At 43.6% G+C, this 12,574-nt stretch overlaps 1 protein-coding gene across 1 annotated transcript in view; it reads right to left on the minus strand.

Moving 5' to 3' along the window:
* The window catches only part of LOC123726642 (macrophage mannose receptor 1-like), a 54,018-nt gene that overhangs the window by 36,261 nt on the left and 5,183 nt on the right, over window positions 1–12,574 (minus strand). The window contains 8 exon segments of the mRNA XM_045693783.1: window positions 18–166; window positions 1,302–1,417; window positions 4,666–4,779; window positions 7,584–7,726; window positions 7,813–7,989; window positions 8,412–8,549; window positions 11,182–11,295; window positions 11,925–12,080. Coding sequence (XP_045549739.1) covers window positions 18–166; window positions 1,302–1,417; window positions 4,666–4,779; window positions 7,584–7,726; window positions 7,813–7,989; window positions 8,412–8,549; window positions 11,182–11,295; window positions 11,925–12,080 — 1,107 coding nt within the window.

Below are 12,574 nucleotides of genomic sequence, written 5' to 3' on the forward strand. Positions count from 1 at the left end.
CTATGGTTGTCCCTTACCTGGCATCTGTGTGTTCCAGTGGGTGTACCTGACCGTGTTGCTGTTCGTCCAAGTGAAGTCGTCGATGTGGTTCTGGTTGGAGAGTCCGATCCAGAAGTGTTGCTCTGGCCTGGACCCAACCAGGCTGATCAGGAAAGCATTATCCACCCTGGACACATTATTATTAAAACATTATCGTTATAACATTATCCACCCTGGACACATTATTATTAAAACATTATCATTATAACATTATCCACCCTGGACACATTGTTATTAAAACATTATCATTATAACATTACACACCCTGGACACGTTATTAATAAAACATTATCATTATAACATTATACACCCTGGACACATTACTATTAAAACATTATCATTATAACATTATCCACCTTGGTCACATTATTATGAAAACATTATCACTATAACATTATACACCCTAGACACAATATTATTAAAACATTATCATTATAACATTATCCACCCTGGACACATTATTAATAAAACATTATCACTATAACATTATCCACCCTGGACACAATCACATTATCATGGATCATTATCATCTATCATTATCATGGATCATTATCCACCCTGTACACATTATCGTGGAACATTATCATGTCACGTGATCTTGGATCATTATCATGACACATTATCATGGATCATTATCCACCCTGGACACATTATCATTATGACATTATTGAAACATTATGGTTAAAGGTATATTTTACTCAAAAACTATTTTTTAGCAGTTTGTCCTTTAGTCCACACCTAGACACATTATTGTTAAAACATTATCATTATAACATTATCCACCTTGGGTGTATTATTATGAGACATTATCATTATAACATTATCCACCCTGGACACATTATCGTGGAACATTATCATGTCACGTGATCATGGATCATTATCATGGATCATAATCATGGATCATTATCCACCCTGGACACATTATCATTATGACATTATTGAAACATTATGGTTAAAGGTATATTTTACTCAAAAACTATATTTTAGCAGTTTGTCCTTTAGTCCACTGTTCCCCAAAATGGTGTCAGCAGCCGAGGGTTCAAGATGGAGCACTTTCAGTATAGAGCAAAAACTGTGATGACATAACAGTGGACCCAATAAGATAAAACTATGTGTTTGTTTTTGAGTAGAAAATTATTTTAAACATTATAATGGAACTTCGTCCATCCTGAACTCATTATCATTAGACAATGTATTATCTAGACAAATTCATCTAGTCCACATTACTGATATAGAGAAGTACATCCCGGTTTCTCTCTTACCTGCTAGAAACATCAGCCAGATATGACTCTGAGCTCTTGCATGTCTCTTTGGCCTCATCAAAGGTCTTGATCTCTGGTCCAACAAAGTAACAGTAGGAGCCGTGCCTGGTCCAATGCTTCAGAGAGACAAACAGGGTCAGAAACAGCTGTTAGACTGTTGAGCTGGTCTAGGTGTAAGGCTGGTTATGTATCACATCAACACCATTATCCCAGAAATCCTAGACCGACTCAAATTTGCATACCAGACCCAACAGATCCACAGATGACGCAATCTCTATTGCACTACACACTGCCCTTTACCACCTGGACAAAAGGAACACCTATGTGAGAAAACTGTTCATTGACTAGAGCTCAGCGTTCAACACCATAGTGCCCTCAAAGCTCATCACTAAGCTAAGGACCCTGGGACTAAACACCTCCCTCTGCAACTGGATCCTGGACTTCCTGACGGGCCGCCCGCAGGTGGTAAGGGTAGGTAACAACACATCTGCCACGCTGATCCTCAACACGGGGGCCCCTCAGGGGTGCATGCTCAATCCCCTCCTGTACTCCCTGTTCACTCATGACTGCAAGGGCAGGTACTACTCCAACATCCTCATTAAGTTTGCCGACGACACAACAGTGGTAGGCCTGATCACCGACAACGATGAGACAGCCTATAGGGAGGAGATCAGAGACCTGCCAGTATGGTGCCAGGACAACAACCTCTCCCTCAACGTGATCAAGACAAAGGAGATGATCATGGACTACAGGAAAAGGAGCGAGCACCACGCCCCCATTATCATTGACGGGGCTGTATGGAGCAGGTTGAGAGCTTCAAGTTCCTTGGTGTCCATATTACCAACAAACTATCACGGTCCAAGCACACCAAGCCAGTCGTGAAGAGGGCATGACAATGCCTATTCCCCCTCAGGAGAGGTATGGATCCTCAGATCCTCAAAAAGTTCTACAGATGCACCATCGAGAGCATTCTGACTGGTTGCGTCACCGCCTGGTATGGCAGCTGCTCGGCCTTCGCAAGGCACTACAGAGGGTAGTGCGTACGTCCCAGTACATAACTGGAGCCAAGCTTCCTGCCATCCAGGACCTCTATACCAGGCGGTGTCAGAGGAAGGCCCTAAAAATAGCCAAAGACTCTAGCCACCCTAGTCATAGACTGTTCTCTCTGCTAACCAAATGCTACCCGGACTATTTGCTTTGACCTACCCCCACCACCCCACACCCCCCGCTTTCCCCCATTTTTACGCTGCTGCTTCTCTCTGTTTATTATCTATGTATAGTCCCTTAACCTCAACCTACTGTACATATTCCCTCAATTACCTCGACTAACCTGTACCCTCACACATTGACTCTGTACCAGTACCCCCTGTATATAGCCTCATTATTAACCTGTCTGAGCTAGGGGGCAGTATTTTCACGGCCGGATAAAAAATTTACCCAATTTAAACTGCTTACTACTCTTTCCCAGAAACGAGAATATGCATATAATTAGTAGATTTGGATAGAAAACACTCTAAAGTTTCTAAAACTGTTTGCATGGTGTCTTTGAGTATAACAGAACTCATATGGCAGGCAAAAAGCTGAGAAGATTCCATGCTGGAAGTGGGCTGTCTGACAATTTGTAGTCCTTCTGTTGCATCTCTATCGATAATTACAGCATTTGTGCTGTTACGTGACCCTTTCTAAGGCTTCCATTGGCTCTCTAAAGCATTCAAAAAGCAGAATTTCGCGTCTCCTGTCTCTGGGCAAAGTACAGCAGCAGAGTTTGTAAGTGGTCTGCCTGGGGACAGTAAGACTGGAGATGCGCGTTCACAAGACCTCACCATTTTTTTCTTTCACTCTTTGAATGAATACAACGTTGTCCAGTTGGAATATTATCGCTATTTTACGAGAAAAATTGCATAAAAATTGATTTTAAACAGAGTTTGACATGCTTCTAAGTACGGTAAAGGAATATTTAGAATTTTTTTGTCACGAAATGCGCTCGCGCGTTACCCTTCGGATAGTGATCTGAACGCACGAACAAAACGGAGGTATTTGGACATAACTATGGATTATTTGGAACCAAAACAACATTTGTTGTTGAAGTAGAAGTCCTGGGAGTGCATTCTGACGAAGAACAGCAAAGGTAATCCAATTTCTCTAATAGTAATTCTGAGTTTAGGTTGCCCCAAACTTGGTGGGTGTCAAATTAGCTAGCCGTGATGGCCGAGCTATGTACTCAGAATATTGCAAAATGTGCTTTCGCCGAAAAGCTATTTTAAAATCTGACATAGTGTTTGTATAAAGGAGTTCTGAATCTATAATTGTTATGTATTTTGTCAACGTTTATCATGAGTAATTTAGTAAATTCACCGGAAGTTTTGGGCTGGTATGCTAGTTCTGAACATCACATGCTAATGTAAAAAGCTAGTTTTTGATATAAATATGAACTTGATTGAACAAAACATGCATGTATTGTATAACATAATGTCCTAGGAGTGTCATCTGATGAAGATCATCAAAGGTTAGTGCTGCATTTAGCTGTGGTTTGGGTTTTTGTGACATATATGCTTTCTTTGAAAATGGCTGTGTGATTATTTGTGTCTATGTACTCTCCCACCTAGCCCAGAGAGGTTAACTGGTGCCTCCGCACCTTGACTCTGTACCAGTACCCCCTGTATATAGCCTCATTAACGTTATTTTATTGTTGCTCATAAATATATATATATATATTTTTCATTTTTGGTTTAAAAAATGTATTTGTATTTATTTTTTTATTGTTTACTTCAGTTTATTTAGTAAATACTTAACACTTCTTTTTTCTTAAAACTGCATTGTTGGTAAATCATTTTATTGTCTACTCCTGATGTATTCGGCGCACGTGACAAATAACATTTGATTTGATTCGATTTTTGATGTAAATGTTGATTATGTATCTACCTGCCCAGGGTCTACAGTTGACAACTAGCTAGCTGACTAAATCTGGCACATTTACAGAATGTTTTTTTTTCTACTTTATTCAGACACTTGGAAACAGAAGTGGAGAAGTGGGAGTGACATCAGGAAGGCTTGAATCGAGGCTTGAACCTCAGTCTCCGGTGCGGAGAGCCATATATGTGGCTGTTCCTGAGAACATCAGCGCTATAGAACATGACCTCTGCTCTCCCTGGCTGAACTCTGCTCCCCCTGGCTGAACTCTGCTACCCCTGGCTGAACTATGCTACCCCTGGCTGAACTCTGCTCCCCCTGGCTGAACTCTGCTCCCCCTGGCTGAACTCTACTCCCCCTGGCTGAACTCTGCTCCCCCTGGCTGAACTCTGCTCCCCCTGGCTGAACTCGGCTCCCCCTGGCTGAACTCTGCTACCCCTGGCTCTCCACTCACCGGTTTGCAGCCTGGGTAAGTGTCCACCTGGTCCCCTGAGGGTTTGGAGGTAGATTTCTTCATACAGATGAAACCATGCTGGTTCACACACACCTGGGTAGCCCACCTGCCCTGCTGCAAGACAGACACAGTCATACAGGACACCGTCAAGGAGGGAGAGGTTGGTGTGGTTGTGAATGGGTGGTTTGGGTTAGGGTTAGGGAGTGTTAGGGTTAGGGAGTGTTAGGGTTAGGGGGTGTTAGGGTTAGGGGGTGTTAGGGCCAGGGTTAGGGGGTGTTAGGGCCAGGGTTAGGGAGTGTTAGGGTTAGTGAGTGTTAGGGTTAGGGGGTGTTAGGGCCAGGGATAGGGGGTGTTAGGGTTACGGAGTGTTAGGGTTAGGGGGTGTTAGGGTTAGGGAGTGTTAGGGTTAGGGAGTGTTAGGGTTAGGGGGTGTTAGGGTTAGGGGGTGTTAGGGCCAGGGTTAGGGGGTGTTAGGGTTAGGGAGTGTTAGGGTTAGGGGGTGTTAGGGTTAGGGCCAGGGTTAGGGAGTGTTAGGGTGAGGGGGTGTTAGGGCCAGGGTTAGGGAGTGTTAGGGGGTGTTAGGGTTAGGGGTGTTAGGGTTAGGGAGTGTTAGGGTTAGGGAGTGTTAGGGTTACGGAGTGTTAGGGTTAGGGAGTGTTAGGGTTAGGGGTTGATAGGGCCAGGGTTAGGGGTGTTAGGGTTAGGGAGTGTTAGGGTTAGGGGTGTAGGTTTAGGGCCAGGGTTAGGGAGTGTTAGGGTGAGCGGGTGTTAGGGCCAGTGTTAGGGAGTGTTAGGGTTAGGGGGTGTTAGGGTTAGGGAGTGTTAGGGTTAGGGGCAGGGTTGGGGAGTGTTAGGGTTAGGGAGTGTTAGGGTTAGGGAGTGTTAGGGTTAGGGTCAGGGTTGGGGAGTGTTAGGGTTAGGGAGTGTTAGGGTTAGGGAGTGTTAGGGTTAGGGAGTGTTAGGGTTAGGGTCAGGGTTGGGGAGTGTTAGGGTTAGGGAGTGTTAGGGTTAGGGGGTGTTAGGTTTAGGGCCAGGGTTAGGGAGTGTTAGGGTGAGCGGGTGTTAGGGCCAGTGTTAGGGAGTGTTAGGGTTAGGGGGTGTTAGGGTTAGGGAGTGTTAGGGTTAGGGGCAGGGTTGGGGAGTGTTAGGGTTAGGGAGTGTTAGGGAGTGTTAGGGTCAGGGTTGGGGAGTGTTAGGGTTAGGGAGTGTTAGGGTTAGGGAGTGTTAGGGTTAGGGGGTGTTAGGGTTAGGGGGTGTTAGGGTTAGGGGTGTTAGGGTTAGGGGTGTTAGGGTTAGGGGAGTGTTAGGGTTAGGGAGTGTTAGGGTTAGGGGGTGTTAGGGTTAGGGGTGTTAGGGTTAGGGTCAGGATTAGGGGGTGGCAGGTAGCTTTGTGGTTAGAGCGTTGGGCCAGTAGGTTAGGTTGCTACATTTTACATTTTTTTCATCTAGCCTGTCTGGGCTAGGGGGCAGTATTTTCACGGCCGGATAAAAAATGTACCCAATTTAAACTGGTTACTACTCTTGCCCAGAAAAAAGAATATGCATATTATTAGTAGACTTGGATAGAAAACACTCTGAAGTTTTAAAAACTGTTTGAATGGTGTCTGTGAGTATAACAGAACTCATATGGCAGGCAAAAACCTGAGAATATTCCAAGTAGGAAGTGGCCTGTCTGAGAATTTGTAGTTCTTCTTTTGATTCTCTATCGAAACTACAGTATCTCTGGGGTTACGTAGCACTTTCTAAGGCTTCCATTGGCTCTCTAAAAACTTCAGAAAGCGGATTGAGGCGTCTCCTGTCTCTGGGCAGAGTATAGTTGCTCAGTTTCTCAGTGGTCTGCCTGGTGACAAAGAGATAGTATATGCGCATTCACGAGACCACACTGTTTTTCTTTTCCTCTTTGAATGAATACACTATTGTCCAGTTGGAATATTATCGCTATTTTATGAGAAAAATACCATACAAATGTATTTTAAACAGCGTTTGACATGCTTCTAAGTACGGTAATGGAACATTCAGAATTTTTTTGTCTCGAAATGCGCTCGCGTTACCCTTTGGATAGTGACCTGAATGCACAAACAAAACAAAGGTTTTTGGACATAACTATGGATTATTTGGAACAAAAACAACATTTATTGTGGAAGTAGCAGTCCTGGGAGTGCATTCTGACGAAGATCAGCAAAGATAATACAATTTTTCGAATACTAATTCTGAGTTTAGTGTGCCCTGAACTTGGCGGGTGTCTGAATAGCTCACCGTGATGGCTGAGCTATGTACTCAGAATATTGCAAAATGTGCTTTCGCCAAAAAGCTATTTTAAAATCTGACATAGCAATTGCATAAAGGAGTTCTGTATCTATAATTCTTAAAATAATTGTTGTGTATTTTGTCAACGTTTATGATGAGTAATTTAGTTAATTCACCGGAAGTTTTTGGTGGGAATACATTTTCTGAACATCACACGCCAATGTAAAAAGCTGTTTTTTTATATAAATATGAACTTCATTGAACAAAACGTGCATGTATTGTATAACATAATGTCCTAGGAGTGTCATCTGATGAAGATCATCAAAGGTTAGTGCTGCATTTAGCTGTGGTTTGGGTTTTTGTGACATATATGCTTGCTTGGAAAATGGCTGTGTGATAATTTTTTGGCTATGTACTCTCCTAACATAATCTAATGTTTTGCTTTCGCTGTAAAGCCTTTTTGAAATCGGACAATGTGGTTAGATTAACGAGAGTCTTATCTTTAAAATTGTGTAAAATAGTCGTATGTTTGAAAAATTGTAATTATTGCATTTTGGAGTTGTTAGGGTTAGGGGCAAGGTTAGGGGGTGTAAGGGTTAGGGGGTGTTAGGGCCAGGGTTAGGGCTTGTAAGGGTTAGCGGCAGTGTGGAGGGGGGGTGATGGTACCATACCTCTCCCCTGACCAGGACACAGTTGCCCCCCATTGGCATGGCTTCCTCCCACCTGGTGAAGGTGACAGCAGATTGGTCGCTCCAGTCAAACAGTAGTGACGTCTTGACATCGTTCATCCCGATCCACAGCTCGTCAGCAGCCGCTGGGACAGAGGAAGAGAGGTGGGAGAGTTGGAGTTAGCCTTTTCACTGACTGTCTAACGTGTGAGCGTATCTGTGTTTCACTGACCATATCCCAGCTGTGACATCACAAAGCTGTGCTGCTCAATGTTGTGGATGCTGGCCAGGTCGCCTCCGTCCTTCCGACATTCCGTCTGAGCCTCTGTCCAGGTCTTCTTAGTACGCTGGAGGAGGAAGCACCTGGCAGCGTAGGGAATCCACGGACTGGAGCAGAAACCTGTCTCTTCTGTTGATCACCAACACAGGGAAACACATTGTAGAAATACAAGAAATACACCGCCCATAATAAACAAAATAATACAAAAATGAACTGGACAAAACTGGACTGAACGTAATTAAAACAAACTGTACAAGATTGAAATGGACTAGACTAGACTGGACTAAAATGGACTGAACATAATTAAAACAAACTGTACAAGATTGAAGTGGACTAGACTGGATTAAATTGAGCAGAGTAGAACGGCGTGTTGGATCTGGGTAAACAGGGGTTATAGGGAGGTCTTTCTGACAGAACTACCTGGGTGAATGGGGGTGAAGGTGGGTCTTTCTGACAGAACTACCTGGGTGGACAGGGGTTATAGGTGGGTCTTTCTGACAGACCTACCTGGGTGGACAGGGGTTATAGGGAGGTCTTTCTGACAGACCTACCTGGGTGGACAGGGGTTATAGGGAGGTCTTTCTGACAGATGTAGCCATGTTTCTTGGAGCACAGGGAGCTCTGCCAGTAGGACTGCTGAGCTGGGTCAACCAGTCCACACATCTGACCAGGATCAGAGAGAGGGTGACCTACAGACAAACAACAACAACAGCAATGTCACTACACCTGAAGACTAACAGCTATGTCACTACATCTGGAGACTAACAGCTATGTCACTACATCTGGAGACTAACAGCTATGTCACTACATCTGAAGACTAACAGCTATGTCACTACATCTGGAGACTAACAGCTATGTCACTACATCTGGAGACTAACAACAGCTATGTCACTACATCTGAAGACTAACAGCTATATCACTACATCTGGAGACTAACAGCTATGTCACTACATCTGGAGACTAACAGCTATGTCACGACATCTGAAGACTAACAGCTATGTCACTACATCTGAAGACTAACAGCTATGTCACTACATCTGAAGACTAACAGCTATGTCACTACATCTGAAGACTAACAGCTATGTCACTACATCTGAAGACTAACAGCTATGTCACTACATCTGAAGACTAACAGCTATGTCACTACATCTGAAGACTAACAGCTATGTCACTACATCTGAAGACTAACAGCTATGTCACTACATCTGAAGACTAACAGCTATGTCACTACATCTGGAGACTAACAGCTATGTCACTACATCTGAAGACTAACAGCTATGTCACTACATCTGAAGACTAACAGCTATGTCACTACATCTGAAGACTAAGAGCTATGTCACTACATCTGAAGACTAACAGCTATGTCACGACATCTGAAGACTAACAGCTATGTCACTACATCTGAAGACTAACAGCTATGTCACTACATCTGAAGACTAACAGCTATGTCACTACATCTGAAGACTAACAGCTATGTCACTACATCTGAAGACTAACAGCTATGTCACGACATCTGAAGACTAACAGCTATGTCACTACATCTGAAGACTAACAACAGCTATGTCACTACAACTGAAGACTAACAGCTATGTCACTACATCTGGAGACTAACAGCTATGTCACTACATCTGAAGACTAACAGTTATGTCACTACATCTGGAGACTAATAGCTATGTCACTACATCTGAAGACTAACAGCTATGTCACTACATCTGAAGACTAACAGCTATGTCACTACATCTGAAGGCAAACAGCTATGTCACTGCATCTGAAGACTAACAGCTATGTCACTGCATCTGAAGACTAACTGCTATGTCACTACATCTGAAGACTAACAGTTATGTCACTACATCTGGAGACTAATAGCTATGTCACTACATCTGAAGACTAAAAGCTATGTCACTACATCTGAAGACTAACAGCTATGTCACTACATCTGAAGGCAAACAGCTATGTCACTGCATCTGAAGACTAACAGCTATGTCACTGCATCTGAAGACTAACTGCTATGTCACTACATCTGAAGACTAACAGCTATGTCACTACATCTGAAGACTAACAGCTATGTCACAACATCTGAAGACTAACAGCTATGTCACTACATCTGAAGACTAACAACAGCTATGTCACTACATCTGAAGACTAACAGCTATGTCACTACATCTGAAGACTAACAGCTATGTCACTACATCTGAAGACTAACAGCAACAGAAATAGTAACTATCAAATGTTTAATGTTCTCACCAGAGTCCCATCTAAAATGCCAAAGGGTTCACCTGGTCCCCTATATAGAGTAACTGACCCTGGTCATTTTCCCCTATATAGTGTAACTGACCCTGGTCATTTTCCCCTATATAGAGTAACTGAAACTGGTCCCCTATATAGTGTAACTGAAACTGGTCCCCTATATAGAGTAACTGACCCTGGTCCCCTATATAGAGTAACTGACCCTGGTCCCCTATATAGTGTAACTGACCCTGGTCCCCTATATAGAGTAACTGACCCTGGTCCCCTATATAGTGTAACTGACCCTGGTCCCCTATATAGAGTAACTGACCCTGGTCCCCTATATAGAGTAACTGACCCTGGTCCCCTATATAGTGTAACTGACCCTGGTCCCCTATATAGAGTAACTGACCCTGGTCCTTTTCCCCTATATAGAGTAACTGACCCTGGTCCCCTATATAGAGTAACTGACCCTGGTCCCCTATATAGAGTAACTGACCCTGGTCATTTTCCCCTATATAGAGTAACTGACCCTGGTCCCCTATATAGAGTAACTGACCCTGGTCCCCTATATAGTGTAACTGACCCTGGTCCTTTTCCCCTATATAGTGTAACTGAACCTGGTCCCCTATACAGAGTAACTGACCCTGGTCCCCTATATAGAGTAACTGACCCTGGTCCTCTATATAGAGTAACTGACCCTGGTCCTTTTCCCCTATACAGTGTAACTGACCCTGGTCCCCTATATAGTGTAACTGACCCTGGTCCCCTATATAGAGTAACTGACCCTGGTCCCCTATATAGAGTAACTGACCCTGGTCCTTTTCCCCTATATAGAGTAACTGACCCTGGTCCCCTATATAGTGTAACTGACCCTGGTCCCCTATATAGTGTAACTGACCCTGGTCCACTATATAGAGTAACTGACCCTGGTCCCCTATATAGTGTAACTGACCCTGGTCCCCTATATAGAGTAACTGACCCTGGTCCCCTATATAGAGTAACTGACCCTGGTCCTTTTCCCCTATATAGAGTAACTGACCCTGGTCCAAAGTAGTGCAGCATGAAGGGAATAGTGTGAAGGTGAGGACTCACCAGAGTCCCAGCGGAAGTAGCGTAGAGGCTTCCCACTGTTCCACTGCCACCCACTGTCCTCTTCCAGAGCATTCAGCCCCGTCCACAGTGGAGCACCCTGTCTACCATACAGGCCTGTGTGTGTGTGTGTGTGTGTGTGTGTGTGTGTGTGTGTGTGTGTGTGTGTGTGTGTGTGTGTGTGTGTGTGTGTGTGTGTGTGTGTGTGTGTGTGTGTGTGTGTGCATAAGAGAAGGAGATAAAGTTGCATATGACATAAATAGTCCATGTACACAAATAGTACACAAATAAACACACTAGTACATGAACAGTACACTAATAAACACACTAGTACATGAACAGTACACAAACACACTGGTACATGAACAGTACACAAATAAACACACTGGTACATGAACAGTACACAAATAAACGCACTGGTACATGAACAGTACACAAATAAACACACTAGTACATGAACAGTACACAAATAAACACACTAGTACATAAACACTACACAAATAAACACACTAGTACATGAACAGTACACTAATACACACACTAGTACATGAACAGTACACAAACACACTGGTACATGAACAGTACACTAATAAACACACTAGTACATGAACAGTACACTAATAAACACACTGGTACATGAACAGTACACTAATAAACACACTGGTACATGAACAGTACACAAATAAACACATTGTTTGACACGCCTGATGCGTGTGAATGTGAGCGTGGCCACCGGGTGGCGCTACCTGCTACGAAGGTCTGCTCGTGGGGTTCGGTGATTGAGGCCAAGTCTGCTCCCTGCTGTTGGCAGCTGGTCCGAGCCTGGTGCCAGGTCAGGGCAGAGTGGAGGTTCACCTGGTAGAATGTACCTGTGACCGGGTTCTTATGCCAATGCTCCATAGCTGCAGAGGGATGGGGGGGAGAGATGTACAGATTCAGTGAGCATAGCCTTGTTATTGAGAAAGGTTGCCGTAGGCAGACCTGGCTTTTCAAGAGAAGACAGGCTATGTGCAACACTGCCCACAAAATGAGGTGGAAACTGAGCTGCACTTCCTAACCTCCTGCCAAATGTATGACCATATTAGAGACACATATTTCCCTCAGATTACACAGACTCACAAAGAATATCTATTGGGTGAAATAGATTTGTGACCTGTTGCCACAAGAAAAGGGCAACCAGTGAAGAACAAACACCATTGTAAATATTTTCCCTTTTCTACTTTAACTATTTGCACATCGTTACGACACTATATATAGACATAATATGACATTTGAAATGTCTTTATTATTTTGGAACTTGTGTGAGTGTAATATTTACTGTTCACTTTTTATCCATTTCACTTCCCTTGGCAACGTTAACATATGTTTATCAAGCCAATAAAGCCATTGAATTGAA

The sequence above is a fragment of the Salmo salar genome, chromosome ssa14 (genome assembly GCF_905237065.1).
Source record: "Salmo salar chromosome ssa14, Ssal_v3.1, whole genome shotgun sequence".
In the NCBI taxonomy this organism is placed as follows: domain Eukaryota; kingdom Metazoa; phylum Chordata; class Actinopteri; order Salmoniformes; family Salmonidae; genus Salmo; species Salmo salar.